The sequence below is a fragment of the Astatotilapia calliptera genome, chromosome 23, assembly GCF_964374335.1.
Source record: "Astatotilapia calliptera chromosome 23, fAstCal68.1, whole genome shotgun sequence".
In the NCBI taxonomy this organism is placed as follows: domain Eukaryota; kingdom Metazoa; phylum Chordata; class Actinopteri; order Cichliformes; family Cichlidae; genus Astatotilapia; species Astatotilapia calliptera.
In genome coordinates this window covers 10,184,931-10,200,524 of record NC_137443.1, presented here as the reverse complement: position 1 = coordinate 10,200,524, position 15,594 = coordinate 10,184,931, and the positions used below count along the sequence as shown (strand labels likewise).

Below are 15,594 nucleotides of genomic sequence, written 5' to 3'. Positions count from 1 at the left end.
AGATTTCTCCATGTAACTATCTGATAGAGCAGGGGTGTCAAACTCAAATACACAGTGGGCCAAAATTAAAAACTGGAACAAGTTCGCGGGCTAACATTAATATTTATTGAAAAACAAATCTTCCTCCAGATTTAAGAATGAATCTCTTCTTATGGACTCAAACAAGTTTTTCTGAAAAACTGAATATGGAACAAGCAAAGTTTAATACTAAACAATATATATATTAGCTGTATAATACCAGTAGGCCAGCTCTAATAATAATTTGGTATGGCTTCGTATGTAGTTAGGCTGCGGGCCAAATATGGCCCGTGGGCCAGAGTTTGACACCTACTGTATGTGATAGAGAGTGTGGGGAGCCATAGCCCTGCCCCCCAGGACATGAAGCAGGCATGGAGGAGATCCAGGCCCCAGACATCTAGAGGCCCAAGGAGGACTACCGGAGGGGCAGCCGCACCATCCTCCTGGAAAGAGCTGAGGAGAGCCCCATACAGGGGGTCACCCAGCAGCTGCGGTGCAGAAGCTACAGGTGACTGCGGTGACGTGTCCGTGGGCTCTGCCGACAGCCAGTTGCACCAGAGTGGGCAGAGAGCCCCCCACCCTCCGGAAGGAGCCCGACCGAGCCACGTGCACCAGGCCCCGTCAAGCAGCCACCAGGAGTGAGTCAGTGCATACCTGAGCACCCAAACACCAAGAACCACCAATACACCGACGGCTGAAGGCATCAGCCACCAGCAGGGAATGTGGTGGGGGGAGATAGGCCCCCGCACCTGGGGGCCTGAGATGTTCCCAGAGACGTGGAGTCTAAGACCCGACCTGACACATAGACATAGACAAACAGGCACACACAGACACAAACATGCATTCCTGCCCTCATGCACACATATACCAATAGTCAGCACTCGCCCAACATGGAGACAAAAGAAATGAACACTGTATACCTTGATTTACTCTTGATCAAACTCTTGATTAAACAAAAGGAGTCCGATATGAGTCAGAAATGAACTTGTTTATCGACATTTTCGTATGCAGCCCTGACTTCATTTCAGGAGATGAAGCTTAATGTGAGGAGGAAGAGGATGAGATTTTACTAAGGTTACTATGTTACTTGAAAAAATTTATTTGTAACTAATTTCTGATTAATTCTCCATTTTCAAAAGTAATTAGTTACTTAGTTACTTTTTAAAAACATGATTTACAACCTGAATAGGTAATAAAGTGATAGACCTTTCAGCCCAATTCTACTTTTTCTGCATAATCCATCATATAAAATGTAATCAAATGAAAAAGTCTCTTTTTAAAACTGGATTTATTAGTTTTAATTTTTTAACTTTATGCACATTGCATCAAGCAAAAATTAAATTCTATGCCACAGTTTTTGACTTAAAGAAATTAGTTTAACATTTAAACCTATTTTCTGCACATTCCAGCACATAAAATAAAATATTTTTTTGTGTTTACACTCAGTCTTTCAAATAGATGCAAGTAAAACACAACAGAAAATAAATCAAATCAAAGACTCAGCAGCACTGAGTCCTGTCGCCTTTTTTTTCACCTGTTTAGCAGGAGTGGAGCAGGCGGAGGTTTGCCCGGTGCCACAGCGGTCATGTCAGTGGGAGGATCCGGGGGTTTCACATTCCCATGGCAGCGTGCTAGGTACTTGCTCAGAAGTTTAGGGGTTTTTTTTCACTGTAAAAAGAAGTTTTCTTCCCACGCAGTGAACAGCGGACGCTAATGTTTTTGTCACTTTTTACAGAATCGAACTCAAAGTAAGGTCAGTACTTCCACGCTTTAAACGCTGCATGGTGATACTCTGTCCCGCACTCTATATATTATCCATTGTTGATCTGCACACGTCTGTTACCACAAGCGGTGCACATGCTTACGTCATTATCATGAGACACTCTCACAAACAAAATCACAGTTTGTGGTAGGGCTGCTCGATTATGGCAAAAATGATAATCACGATTATTTTCACTGAAATTGAGATCTCGATTATTTGACGATATTTATTTAACAATAACAATGTATTGAATAATGACTTTAAAGATTGTCAAAAAATAATATAAAATAGTGTGCAAATACTGATAACAGTGCAAATGTTTGCAATATAAAAAATAAATGAAAAATGTAAACATCTATGTTTAGTAAACTTTGCTACGGTGTTGCTCTGTGGTGCAGCTACAACACCGTAGCAAAGTTTACACACTATGTCTACTTGATCCACGTCTGACTCCGTGAACCATAATGTTTCCACACCACTGAAGTTTTTTTTTTTACCTCTCTTTTCAACCAACGGCAGTCACTCTCCTCTCCAAATAACTTCTGCTTAGCTTTCCGAGCTTCCCTCGGGTCCTCTTAATCAGCGGTCCCCAACCCCCGGGCCTCGGACCGGTACCGGTCCGTGAGTCGTTTGGTACCGGGCCACAAAAGTTGAGGCTCAGGTGTGAAATGTATAGTTTTCAGGGTTTTTATCGGTTTTCAGCGTTATTTTGTTATCGTTTTTATCGTTTACTCGGTTTTCCTTGGTCTTTTCACGTGTGTTATGAATACATTTTATTTTTTTCGGTACCGGTACTAGTTTTATTTTGTTGTATTTATCCGCGACACCTTAAAGGCCGGTCCATGAAAATATTGTCGGGCATAAACCGGTCCGTGGCGCAAAAAAGGTTGGAGACCGCTGCTCTTAATTGTTGTGACACGTGTTCGAAATGCAGGGAGGTGCGCTCGATTTGCCACACGGAGCAGTGCAAGAGTAAAGCACGAGGGAGGGGCTAATAATCGGCTCAGTCATTTTTAATGATCGTTGAAAGCCCAGATCGTAATCGAGATTAAAATTCGATTAATTGAGCAGTCCTAGTTTGTGGGGCAACCGTGGTTCAGGGGGTTGGGAAGCTCATCTGTAACCGGAGGGTTGCCGGTTCGATCCCCCTGCTCTCTCTGTCCTGGTTGTTGTGTCCTTGGGCAAGACACTTTACCCTACCGCCTACTGGTGTTGGCCAGAGGGGCCGATGACGCGATATGGCAGCCTCGCTTCTGTCAGTCTGTCCCAGGGCAGCTGTGGCTACAACTGCAGCTTTCCTCCACCAGTGTGTGAATGTGAGAGTGAATGAATAGTGGCATTGTAAAGCTCAACCGGTTTTTAACATGAAGCGCAAGGATCCGATCCCCCCTGTGGTGCGTCATAAAACTAAGGCACTGTGTGTGTGTATGTGTGTCTTCCTGCTGATCACAAAGTGTCATCTTTCCTCACCCTGTATATGGTGTAATCCCTTTAACGGTCCACCATACACAGGCATAGGTGAGGCCATAAAGGGGAGGAAGTTTACTAAATAAGAAAACAGAACCTTCACATAGGATGTGTCTGCAGTTAAACACTATAGCCTCCCCCACCATTCTACATGTGGGGGAGGAGACCAGAAGAATATCTAAACATACAGTTTGAAACAAGGTTTACAAATTTAAGTACAATATAGACAACTATTATCAAAATCAACCTAACAACTACCTCTGGTTGTCTCGTTCCTTCATATTTTTGTTTCTTTCTCCTTCGATGATAGCACAGGTATGATGCTTTATATCTTGAGTCTGAAGGCGCAGAAAGTAATTTAAATGTTCCTCATTCACACATGAACGCATGTAATTTCTCCTCTCCTCCGCCTTTGGCTTAGTATGTATGTGGCCGGTCTCTTGTCACCTATGTGCAAAACCATTAGGCAGACGGAAGATGTCCTTCCCAGCCAAGGATTCAAATATGGTGGAACATGGCGGATTTCGCAAACTGGCAACTGCTCGTGTGCATATTTAATAGATTAATCATAAGTCTATGTGTTAGGTTACTGAATATAAGGCAGTATTAATATAAACTCCTCCTGCCTGCAGGTGTGGATGGTGTAATCAAATTCACCTGGTTTTTCCATCAAACAGTTGCTGGAGCTGAATCTCAGTGCTGACAGTAAAGCTGAAATAACTCATTAAATCTACCATAAACATTAATTGCTGCACTACTTTCTAATTATGAGAAGAATTCATGTTTAATTCTGAGAACAGAGTGATGTATCCGTTCCTTTCAGTCAGAGCAGCTTCAAACATGAGACACACAGAAGGGTGACACTGGTCTGTCGATGAGAGCTGTGTTTTATCTCAAATGCTGAATCTGGGACGATCTTCGGCTGCATTCGAGCCTCTCTGTACAGTCTGCATATTGACGCCTACCTCTGCAGAGGCTTTAATCCTGTTACAGTTTCCTTCTTATCGGCTCTGCCTCCAAACGAGCTCAGCTGCTGTGTTTGTGACAGCCTCCTTTGTTTCAGCAGTGCTTGCTTCATAGTTCAGTCACGTTCCAGAAGGTTAAAGGTCATTTATCACCAATAATTGATAAATAGGGGTCCAGGAGTCCAATGGGGCTTTTAATAAGATTGTAATTCCTCTGCAATTAATGGAATTTGAATGCATTTCAATGCAATTGATGGAACTTCAATGCAATTGCAATTTACAGTACAGTAGAGACAAACTATACTGTAGTTAATTTTAAGTACTGCATAATTTCTTGGTTATTTTGGAGAAAAACAATATTTCCCCATCTTGCATCTTAAGCACACTTTGCTTTTCAGGGCTTGGGTCGTATTATAAAGTGTTACTCAATGTTTTTTAATTAACTTGATAATTAAATAAAATTATTTTGTCTCCGTAAGGGAAACTTCTAAACCATCAGCATGGCAGACTGAGGCACAGACTGATGAAAAATGATTTCTTCTGTGCTTTTTTTGAAACAGATTTACATAAAACTGTATTAAGTATGAAGAGTCAAAGCTCTAAATGATCAGGCCTGCTCCATGTGACTACCTTACTGTAAGTCTTCAGCTTCAGGTGTGCTCTAAGATGAAGTCCACCTGGTCCTCCCTGTGAATCCACAGCTCTAAGAACACTGGGAGAGTAAAATCTTTTCTTTGGGTTGTGATGTTTTTTGTCCTTGCTTAAATAGCTATGAAAACATCAAATCGAGAAAGGTGAAACCAATTCTGTGACGATATCTAAACTGAGAGACTAAAGTGTCCTCTTACCTGGACAGGTACTGTCCTGAGGTCAGCAGCTCGTGCTTGTTGGGTTTGTCGTAGCAGTTCATCGTGTTCTGGATCAGAGCCAGGTCTGGCCTCACCGCAGTCGCCGCAGCAACAGCCCTGGTGATGAGCTGCAGGGCGTCTCTAACGTAGTAGTCAAGCGGTTTCCGTTCCACCTCACCGTAGGCCAGTAGGCCAAGCGGCAGCCCGATGGTGTGCAGCACGTCGGGGCTGAGCGGCTGACCCAGCACCCAGTGTACCATGGGTAACGTCAGGCCCAGGTCCTGGGCGCTGCGCAGCACAGCCGCTGCGCACTGCGGGTCGGCCCCGAACAGCAGCACTGAGGCTGGTGAGGCTTGGTTCTGCCGGAAGTGTCGAGACAGGAAGTCGTGGATCTGCGTGTCATCGTGAGCCAACTGCGTCAGGTTCAGCAGGGCTCGCAGGTGCCAGGTGACCCTCCTGCCGCCCTCCCACGATGCACTGCTGTGATGGTCTAGGAGCTGCAGAAGACCCCGAGCCTCCTCCCAGCCCCGACACAGCACGGCGGTCCCCTCCCGCCAACCGGACCGCTGCAGAACAGTCAGCAGCAAATCAGACAGACCGGACTCTGGAACACCCGTCACCATCTGCAGGTGGAACTGGTTCTGGAGGAGAACAGTTTTAGAAAGGAGAATATCAATCAGATCAGTCAGTCCTGTTCGTGTCTGGAAGTTAAATCTGTTACTAAAGAGCAACGCTCCACAAACCCACACAAAACCACCAAGAAACAGCTTCCTGTTTCAAACCATCAGAGGAGAACATCAGAGAACAGACTCTGGTTTACATGTTCAGTTGGTCTTGGAAAAAAAATCTGATATGCTTTTATTTCTGAAGTGTGAACAGATTGTTAGTGACATGAAAACTGTGAACCGATTCCTACGAAGTCCTCACAAAAGTTTATACATGACACACAAAACATACAGCAGAACATACATTCATTTAAAACAGCTTCCTGTGGGTTGAAGCAAACTAACGGAGGAGGGCACCTGTGCTGCTCATTTCCAGCTCCACCTTTTGATTCCTCTGTGGCCACTTCACATGTTTCCACAAGACCCGAGTGTTACTTCAGCGTGTGCGTTTGTTTTTGTTGTTTACACCACATTGCCGGGTGTTCACACTGTAACATGAAGACCTCCCTGCAGGTGTGTTCAGGTATGATAATCAGTCCTGCCGTGACCTTTGAGCCAGGCACTCACCTCAAAGCTGCTGATGTCTCAGCTCAGGTGCGGTGATCAGTTTATCACCTGCAGCCGCTGATGCTTGAAACCATCAGACAGCTGGAGGCAGATCAAAGAGATGCTGCACTCTCTGTTGCTACGGTGATGCAGGACACGTCCTCTGTCCGTCACTGTGACGATGCACTGACAGGCGGAGCTTTAAGGATTTGAAGTGTCAGACCTGCGAGAACAGAAACGTTGGATTGGCCGTCAGGTCGACACCTCGCTTTACTGCAGTTCACCTCCAAATACGCAGCAGCATGAGGTCACCTGAGGTCACCTGAAGTCAGGACAATGTTTGGTTTTGAACAGATAAGGTTTCTGGGTACACTGTGATGTCATTTCCTGTTTTTACTCTCAGCAGTTTCAAAGGACCACGAAGAGTTCATTTTAAGAATGTTTAAGTTTGAGGACTGTGGCCACGCACACAGTCACACGACGTCACAGATCAGAGACGATCCTCGCTTCAGAGCCATGAGATCACAGCAGAATAATTGGGTTAAATCTGAGTTGAGACACCTGAAATCAAGAGGAGGATGAAGAGGAGAAGGAGACAAAAGCAGTTTGCTCAGGAAGATGATGATGATGATGATGATGATGATGATGATGATGATGATGATGATGATGATGAAGAGCCCAGTGAATATGCAAGTTCCTGAGCTCCAGAAAGTTTTGTGCGGACTGCAGCATGAAACGTTTCCTGAGGAGAAACAAAAAAGCAGCTGATTTTACTCGTTTCACTCCCAGAATAAAAGCAGCCCTACAGGGTCTACCTGTCCTAGGGCATCATGGGAAATGCAGGAAATCACAGATGGAAGCAAAAGGGCCGTGACGCTTGAATTTTTAAAACATGAACTCGTAATCCTCGGAACAAAGGGTCATTTCCCGTTCCCGATGGGATCAAATTGTCAATCCTCTCAACTGCATCTGGAAACGTTTCTGTGTGTGTGTGTGTGTGTGTGTGTGTGAAACACACTGTGTAGTGTTTTTCGTGTTTGTGAGTCTGTGTGATGTTAATCGCAGCTGCACAGATTTAACCACTGGACCACTGGATGTGTGTGATGGAGGAACAATGAAACACACACACACTGATCTGCAGTGTGCGCACAAACAGGCTGTGATTTAAACTTAGATCACTCTGAGCAGAATGCTGCTCGCTTCTTCATTTCAGAGGTTGTCAGGATGTCAGATGTTCTTCCTTTCATGAACATTTTGTGATCTCAGTACAGAAACCACAATATGAGAAAGAACACTTAATAAAAACACTAAATATAAACGTCATCGCCTCTAACTCAGACATTTGTCCACGACATTCGCCTGGGATCAAACGTATCTGGGATAAACCTGGACCCGAGTTTTGATCTTCTGCTGAGCCTGCAGGTGCACCATGAAAAACTCATGAGACATCAACCACCAATGAGATCCTGACGCTGAGCTCCAGGTGCTAAATAAATGTATTCAAACACCTTAACACTGGCCGAGTGTGTTTCAGACTACGTCTACACTAATCCAGATAAAATTCAAAACAACGTTTTTGTCTAAAAACACTCCGCGTCCGCACTATAGTTTTCAGGGTTTTTTTGTTTCCGAACAGTTGTTCATCCACACTGAAACGACAGAAAACACTTACATTGCTGTATTGTGCATGCGTGAAACGTAAGACAATTCGGCCTGCCTCATTTCTGTCTGCGGTTTATTTACTTTCTGCCTCTTAGAAACGTCGCGGCAAAATGTCGAGAAAAAAAGAACCACGTTTTTTAAATGGACTGACAATAGGACTGTCAAAATTGAAACCAAACAAAACAACTGCTGTATAATGCTCTCCACTATCTTAGTTTAGTTGGTCACATGACTGCATCATATGACTAAAATGCATCATTGTTTTCGAAAAGCTCCAGGTTCACAGTCCACACTGTGACGCAAAAACCAAATGTATCCGCTTTGGAGAGCGTTTTCAAACACCTCCGTTTTCCATGACCAAAAACTCCATCTCAGGGTGGACTGAAGGTCAAAACTGAGAGAAAACGATACGTTTTCAAACGAAAACGTTTAGTGTGGACATATTCTCAGTGTTTCTGACTCACCTGGATACAAGTGGTATTTTTCAGCACGGAGCTGCAGCTCTCTGCAGCTTCTCCACCTTTCTCCAGGCAGTGCAGGTGCTGGTGAAGCTGAAGTGTTAACTTTGAGGTCTGTTTGTTATTTTGGAGCCGTCAGGCTGTCGGCTCCCTGCAGACTTAAATGAGGCCATCCCGGCATTTCTGACCAGCCGTTTGGATGATAACTTGTCATCCTACAGGAGAACTGCGAGAAGAACAAACCTACCCTCTCTGATTTACAGAGTGAAACCTGAGATCATCTCCTGACAGGAAACACAGATGAGACCTTAAACACACCATCAAACTCTGAGGAGTTTCTGTTTCGAAAGCTAAAGCTCACCGAAGAGTCGCTAAGACCAATGTGAATGTTTCATTATTCAACTGAGCGTTAACAGCAATGCGGAAGAAAAACTGTGACGTTTTAGGTGATGGAGATATGCAGCTGCTCCGAGTCTGAACAAAGTCAATCAATAAAACACAGAAATGAGATCAAAGCACACACTGAATAAAAGATGAAAACGAGGAGATAAAAAGACAGCAGAGATGAAAGATTCACAGCTGAAACACAAACTGAGTTCATTTACAGCCAAACATTAGAAACCCACATCTGACTGAAGCTAAACATAACAGATTCAACAAGAAGCATCCACCACAGCGACAAAGCAGGAAGCAGGACGGGTTGCTTTACAGAGGAGCTGCTGAGAGAGTCTCAGATCATTCTGCGTTTCACCGAGGAAGGCGTTATTGATTGTCATGTGCAGCAGAAAGAGGAACATCATCAGCATAGAAATTAAACTTTGATGAGGAACACCCAGCCTGAACTTGGTCCTTTCAGAGAGGATGGGGGAAAAAAATCTTTCTAGCATTCTGAATTGACCCACTGCAACATCGAGAGCTGGCCAGAGGAGTGATGAAGCTCAGGACAGCCTTTTTTCCAGCCAGCCAAAGCAGAGTTTTAGCTTTGGGGGATAAAAGACATGTTTTTACACATGTCAGAAATACATTTTCAAGTACTTTATATTGTGCTTACACCTAACCCATAATCACACAGTTTAAACCAGGGTAAAAATGATGTGGTAGACTCAAAAGAACAACACAAATCAGTAGAGTGTCACAATGGGACACGCCGCTAAGGAAAAACGAGGTAAAAACTAAACTAAACCTACACTGGGAGCAGCTAAACGACTATGACATTTAGAACATGAAACAAGAATATGAAATTGAACAGGAACATGTGAAACATGAACGTAAAGAAAACTAAATCTGACGTGAGTATAAACTGTTTATACAGTTTAGGTTATAGGTTTATACTGTATTATATCAGTGTTGACACATCAGTACTTAGACGTGGAGCAGCATTGGCGCCTGTGTTTGGCTTTGCCGCCACTGCTACAGCTCATTGGAGGCGACAGTGTAGTTTTTCACTGTCGTCACTTGTTGTTTGCAATATAATTTTTGCTCTTTTGTATTCTGACTTTGCTTCTGCTGCTTTAATTTATGATCGGGATACACTGTTAAACATTAAAGACACAATGGAGAGCTACTGTGACAGCTGGGACAGCTACAGAAAAACGTTTCCTCCTCATCTGGTGTGTTCCTCACCTGATTGCGTGCTACTGTGAACAACCCGCGGCATTTCTACCCTCAAGAGACGAAAAAGAGGAACGAGGGCCGGCGTCCAGGTCCAACGTTCGCTCTATAATGAACAAATCATTTATTCTAAATGATTTTTTTTTTATTAAAGAGTCTCTAGATTTTATGTGTCTGACTGAGACGTGGCAGCAAAATAAGGATTATTTTGCTGTCCACTTAAATGAAATCTGCCCGTCTGGCTGTTCTGTCATTGGAACTCCGCGTCTTTTAGGACGTGGTGGAGGACTTGCTGCTGTTTACCAGGACAGACTCATATGCAAACTGAAGACCTCGGGCTTCTTTTCTTCATTTGAGTCACAGATGATGAAGGTGGGTTCTCTGAAAACCTTTTACTGTATTTTAATCTATTGACCTCCTGGACCTGCTGGGGCCTTTCTAACTGAATTTAACGACCTTCTGACATTGATCATTAAACTGGAGAAGGTTGTAATATTGGGAGACTTAAACCTTCATATTGATGATACTTCCTGTAACACTGCTGATGAGCTCATCACTATCACTGAGTCTTTTAACTTTAAGCAGCATGTTTCCGGCCCCACACATACAAAGGGCCACACTCTTGATCGTGTTTTCTCCCTGGGTTTAAATATACATGATGTATGTGTGGAAGATGTCCATGTGAGTGACCATAGTTGTATATTCTTTAATTTGTCATTTTACGTGGATCCTTCACCTCCTAAATTGATGATCCAAAGGCGGATTATAAACCAGGATGCTGCTAGAAGGTTCTCTGCCATGTTTGTCCCTTGAATGGCTCAAAATGATATCGATTCACTTATTTTGTCTTTTAACAATCAATGTAAATCTATTTTAGATACGGTGGCACCTCTGAAACTAAATGTTGTCCATTCTTCAAATTTCTGTCCTTGGATAAATGAAAATATTTGAAATTTTAGGAGATATTGTCGCAGATTAGAATGTTTATGGAAGGCTTCCAAGCTTGAGGTCCATAAGGTACATCTCAAGGAATCAATTTTCTCACTTAACGACATGATAAAAAATGCCAGAACGGAATATTTTGCTAATCTAATAGCTTCAAAAAAGAAAAATCCCAGAGTATTGTTTGATACAATTAAAAACATTGTCTCTCCTGACATTCCTCGTGTACCAGTCTATACTAAATGTGATTGTAATGACTTTTTAAACTATCTTGTTAATAAGGTTGCTGCTGTCAGGTCTAATATTTCTCCATCATCCTCTCAGTATCACACTGACACGTTGCTTACCTCTGATATCTGGTTCTCTTTTACTCCTGTTACCTTACAGGACATCAGTGCTCTGCTTGGTTGAATGAAACTGACTTCAAGCCACCTTGATGTACTTCCTCCATCATTTTTCATTAGTGTGTTTGATTCTATTGGCCCCTGTATTCTGGAAATAATTAATACTTCTCTTTATACTGGCTCAGTTCCCAGCTATTTTAAACAAGCTATTGTTGAACCAATATTAAAGAAACCAAATTTGGACCCATCTCTTCCAAGCAGTTACAGGCCAATATCAAAATTACCATTGGTGTCAAAGATCTTGGAAAAAACAGTTGCAGAACAACTTAACTTTTTGGAGAAGAACAATTTTCTGGACATTTTCCAGTCTGGTTTCCGCAAATTGCACTCCACTGAAACCGCTTTGCTTAAAGTGTCTAGTGACATTCTGATGGCAGCAGACACTGGAGAGTACACTGTTCTGGTTATGTTGGATCTCAGCTCTGCTTTTGATACTGTTGATCACAGCATCATGATAAATAGGCTGAAGGACTTGTTTGGGATTACTGGTGTTGTTTTAAAATGGTTTATGTCATATCTATCTGAGAGATCCTTTACTGTCTGTATGAATCATGTGTTGTGGGAAACATCAGTTCTGCCTTCTGGGGTACCTCAAGGATCTGTTTTAGGTCCTATTCTCTTTTTGCTGTATATACTCCCTCTAGGCCAAATTATCAGATGTTACAATATTTCATCTCTATGCTGATGATATTCAGTTGTACTGTTCTTTCAAAGCTTCTGAGTTTTATAAATTGTCTTGTTTAAATAATTGTCTGTCAGAAATCAAACAATGGTTAAATGACAATTTCCTTCAGTTAAATGCAGATAAAACAGAAACTTTGATTATTGCACCTGATCACATGCTCTCAGAAATTAGGCAGCATATCAGTTTTTTAGACCCTTCATTTCAGTCGAGTCTCAGAAACCTAGGTGTTATATTTGACAGTTCAATGTCTCTTGAGAAACAATCTAAACAACTTGTCCAGAACTGTTTTTATCATTTAAGAAACATTTCTAAACTCAGACTACTGGTGTCAAAGGCAGAACTTGAGATGATTATTCATGCTTTTATCTCTTCTCGTTTGGATTATTGTAACGGTCTTTTTACATGTCTCAACAAATCAGCTCTGGATCGCCTTCAGTCTGTACAGAATGCAGCGGCAAGACTTTTACCTGGTACAAACAAGCGGTCACACATTACTCCAGTTTTGGCTTCTCTTCATTGGTTGCCAGTAAATTTTAGGGTTCATTTTAAAATTTTAGTTGTAACTTTTAGAGCTCTGCACGGTGAAGCTCCCCAGTATATCTCTGACCTTTTGAAACCTCATGCTTCATCCCGAGCACTTAGGTCTTCAGGTCAGAGGCTACTGGTGGTCCCACGTACTAGATTTAAAACACGTGGGGATCGGGCTTTTCAGGCACTGGCACCTAGGCTGTGGAACTCTCTGCCGTTGTCTTTACGCTGTCTAGACTCCACTGACTCCTTTAAAAAGCAGCTGAAGACATTTTTATACAAACGGGCTTTTAATTAATTTTAACTTGTATGTCTGATCTTATTGTGAAGCACTTTGTGATTTTTATCTGTGAAAATGTGCTATATAAATAAATTCTACTTACTTACTTAAACAAAAAGATTCTGTGACATAAATAGACGACCCGTCAAAGAACAGAAGGAGACTTAAATACACAAGAGGGTAATGAGGGAAGTGGGAACACCTGGGGAGACACAGCTGACACGAATGAACGTGACGCCACAGGGGAAGTAAAACAAAACACACTGAACATGGAAACACCAGACTCTCGAAGTAAAACAGGAAACATGGAGAGACGTTGACATGACGCACAAGCTTGACAACATGAAACACGCAGACAAGAAACACATGACAGACTGACACAGAAGACAGGAAAAGACTCACAAACACAGGGACATGGATGAAACCTAAACTAGACTAAAGACAACTAAATTCTAACTAAAAAATAGCACAAGAACTTAATATATTTCCAAAATAACATAAGAAACCAGTTTATCAGTTTATATTTGAAGGTGGTTAGCTCTATAGTGTCTAGTGGTTGGAAATCAGCAATGCAGGTTGTGAATTATCTGCTTAGATTTTGCTGAATTCACTTAGTCCAGAAAGCAGCAGCAGGTTCAGTTCACAGCCACACAGCTTCTTGTTCCTGCTGTTGTCAGCCTCATCACACACCTGATAGAGTACAGTTCATCTGGTTTGGTCTGTAAGTTACTGACAGAATCCAGAAAGAACAATCACAGGTTGACAGACGAGCCTACCTGTAATCTGCAGACATTTGCCTCACTTTGAGTCGATCGTAAGGTTTTGGTGGATGTGATGACTCTTCTCAGGGCAGCATGCTGGAGATGCCATGAGGCTGATATAAAAGATACCCAGGTATCAGCTCAGTCTCCTTTCATTTCTCAGGCTCACGTTGTGTTTAACTGAACATCAGAGTTTTGTGTGTTTCAGGCTTGTCTGAATGAAGCCATGGGATGAAAACAGTTTGATCCCTCTGACCTCTGTCTCTCTGGGAAACTCCAGTGGGCTTTCAACAGTTGGCTCTGATCCCTGTCTCCCCACCCGGATCGAACCAAGGCAGCAGCGCAGATTAAAACAAAGCCCGCTGTTTCCCCCGGGCTTCGTGCTCCGTTAAAGCATGTTTTATCAGCTACGCTCAGAGCTGCAGCAGCCTGTCTCTTTGTCCTGAGGAGCCTGAATGCATTGTGGTTCAACAACAGAAACACATCAGCACTGGGAGGAAAACAGAGGCCGGCGGCCCCAGTCCGACCTTCAGAGAGATGACATGCGGTCGACAAACTTCTGCTGCACCCAGTAAACAACGATTAGCAATAAAAGTGCACAACAGGTCCAGTTCATTTTATTGATTTCTGCAGCCACTAGCCATAGCTGTTAGATGAGGCATCTTGATCATCACCTTCAGCTCAGAGGGTCCTTCTTCAGTTTGACCGACTGATCTGCACTGATGTGAGGGAAGGAGACTGGGCTTTTGACCTGTGTAAGTCTTTTATTTCTGCCTCATACGCTCCACCATCACTCACAATCATTTCACATGTCATTCAAACTAAACGGCTTCTAACTCGACCCTTTCACACACGACAACATGACAAAGACAAGAAAAATCTGAGACAGTCGAGCAGGCAAGTGTACTGGGAGAGTAATGACCTGATGGGAAACCAGAACATAGACAGGAAGTAAAACTAGCAAAAATAAAACAGGAAATGGTGAGTCTCTTTGGGTCATATTTCAGGAGACAAGTTTATCTTCAGCATCACTTCTCCCTCTGATCTGAGACCTGATTAAACAAAAAGTCAGCAGGTGAATGTTCTACACAGCAACCTGAGCTCGAACTGAGACACCAATGAAGCTTCATGAAACAGTTCACCTTCTGCAAGAACCATCAACAAGCTTTAACCACAGGGTTCCTCACAGAGAGGCATTCAGGAACATCAGTTCAGGAACTGTTCAGACAGTGGTGACTGTAAATAATGGCGGTTAAATAGAGCGACTGAGTAGATGACAGAGTTGATTTTTCTGTTCTTTCTGGTGAAAGAAATGGAGCCAATCAGTCTAACGAGCTCTCTCTCTCTCTCTGTGCTAATGTTGCTGGCTCGTCCATGACGACAGATTTATCATGTCACAAAATGCTGAGTCGACCAAGAGATGAACTCATTCTTCTGAATTACAGTGAGCTGAAAGGTGGATTGGTTTAAACTGTTTACAGCTTGATTTAATACATTTATCCGAGCGCCACTGCAAGAACCGTCACAGGTTTTAGTTGGAGGAGCGGCGCTTGGCTCGGAGCTCTGTAGCATCGAGCCAAAAGTGTTAAAGATGGATTTGAGAGAAATTGTTCTGTATCAGTACACTGCAGTAAGAAGCCCTGCTGGCTGTCAGTGAACGCCCCCTCGGTGTGTTCCTGTTGGTCCTGGTCTGAGGCCCTGAATCACACTGACTGCTGCGCAACATTCAAGCCAGAGATGAGCTGATGCAGTAACACCGAGGAGTATTTAGAGCTTTGCTGCAGTAAAAGTACAAATGCCACAGAATGAAAATACAGCAGTACAGGTCACAGTCCTGGGTAGGAAAGTTCTGTCAGCGTTCAGTTTTGTGCTTTTCTAAGCGCTTAATGTGCACTGATAGATTATAGAAAGTCAGGCTGTTTTCAGTTTGTGAGGTTTCCAGCTCATCCAGAGATTTTTAAAAAGATTAGAGTGGAAAAATGAGAAAGTGCA

The 15,594-nt window shown here is 42.9% G+C and overlaps 1 protein-coding gene across 1 annotated transcript in view; it reads right to left on the bottom strand.

The window, feature by feature from the left end:
- The window catches only part of grin3bb (glutamate receptor, ionotropic, N-methyl-D-aspartate 3Bb), a 64,096-nt gene that overhangs the window by 19,426 nt on the left and 29,076 nt on the right, over nucleotides 1-15,594 (bottom strand). The window contains exon 2 of the mRNA XM_026158944.2: nucleotides 5,061-5,701. Within this exon, the coding sequence (XP_026014729.2) occupies nucleotides 5,061-5,701 (641 nt within the window). The remainder of the gene's footprint in view (nucleotides 1-5,060; nucleotides 5,702-15,594) is intronic.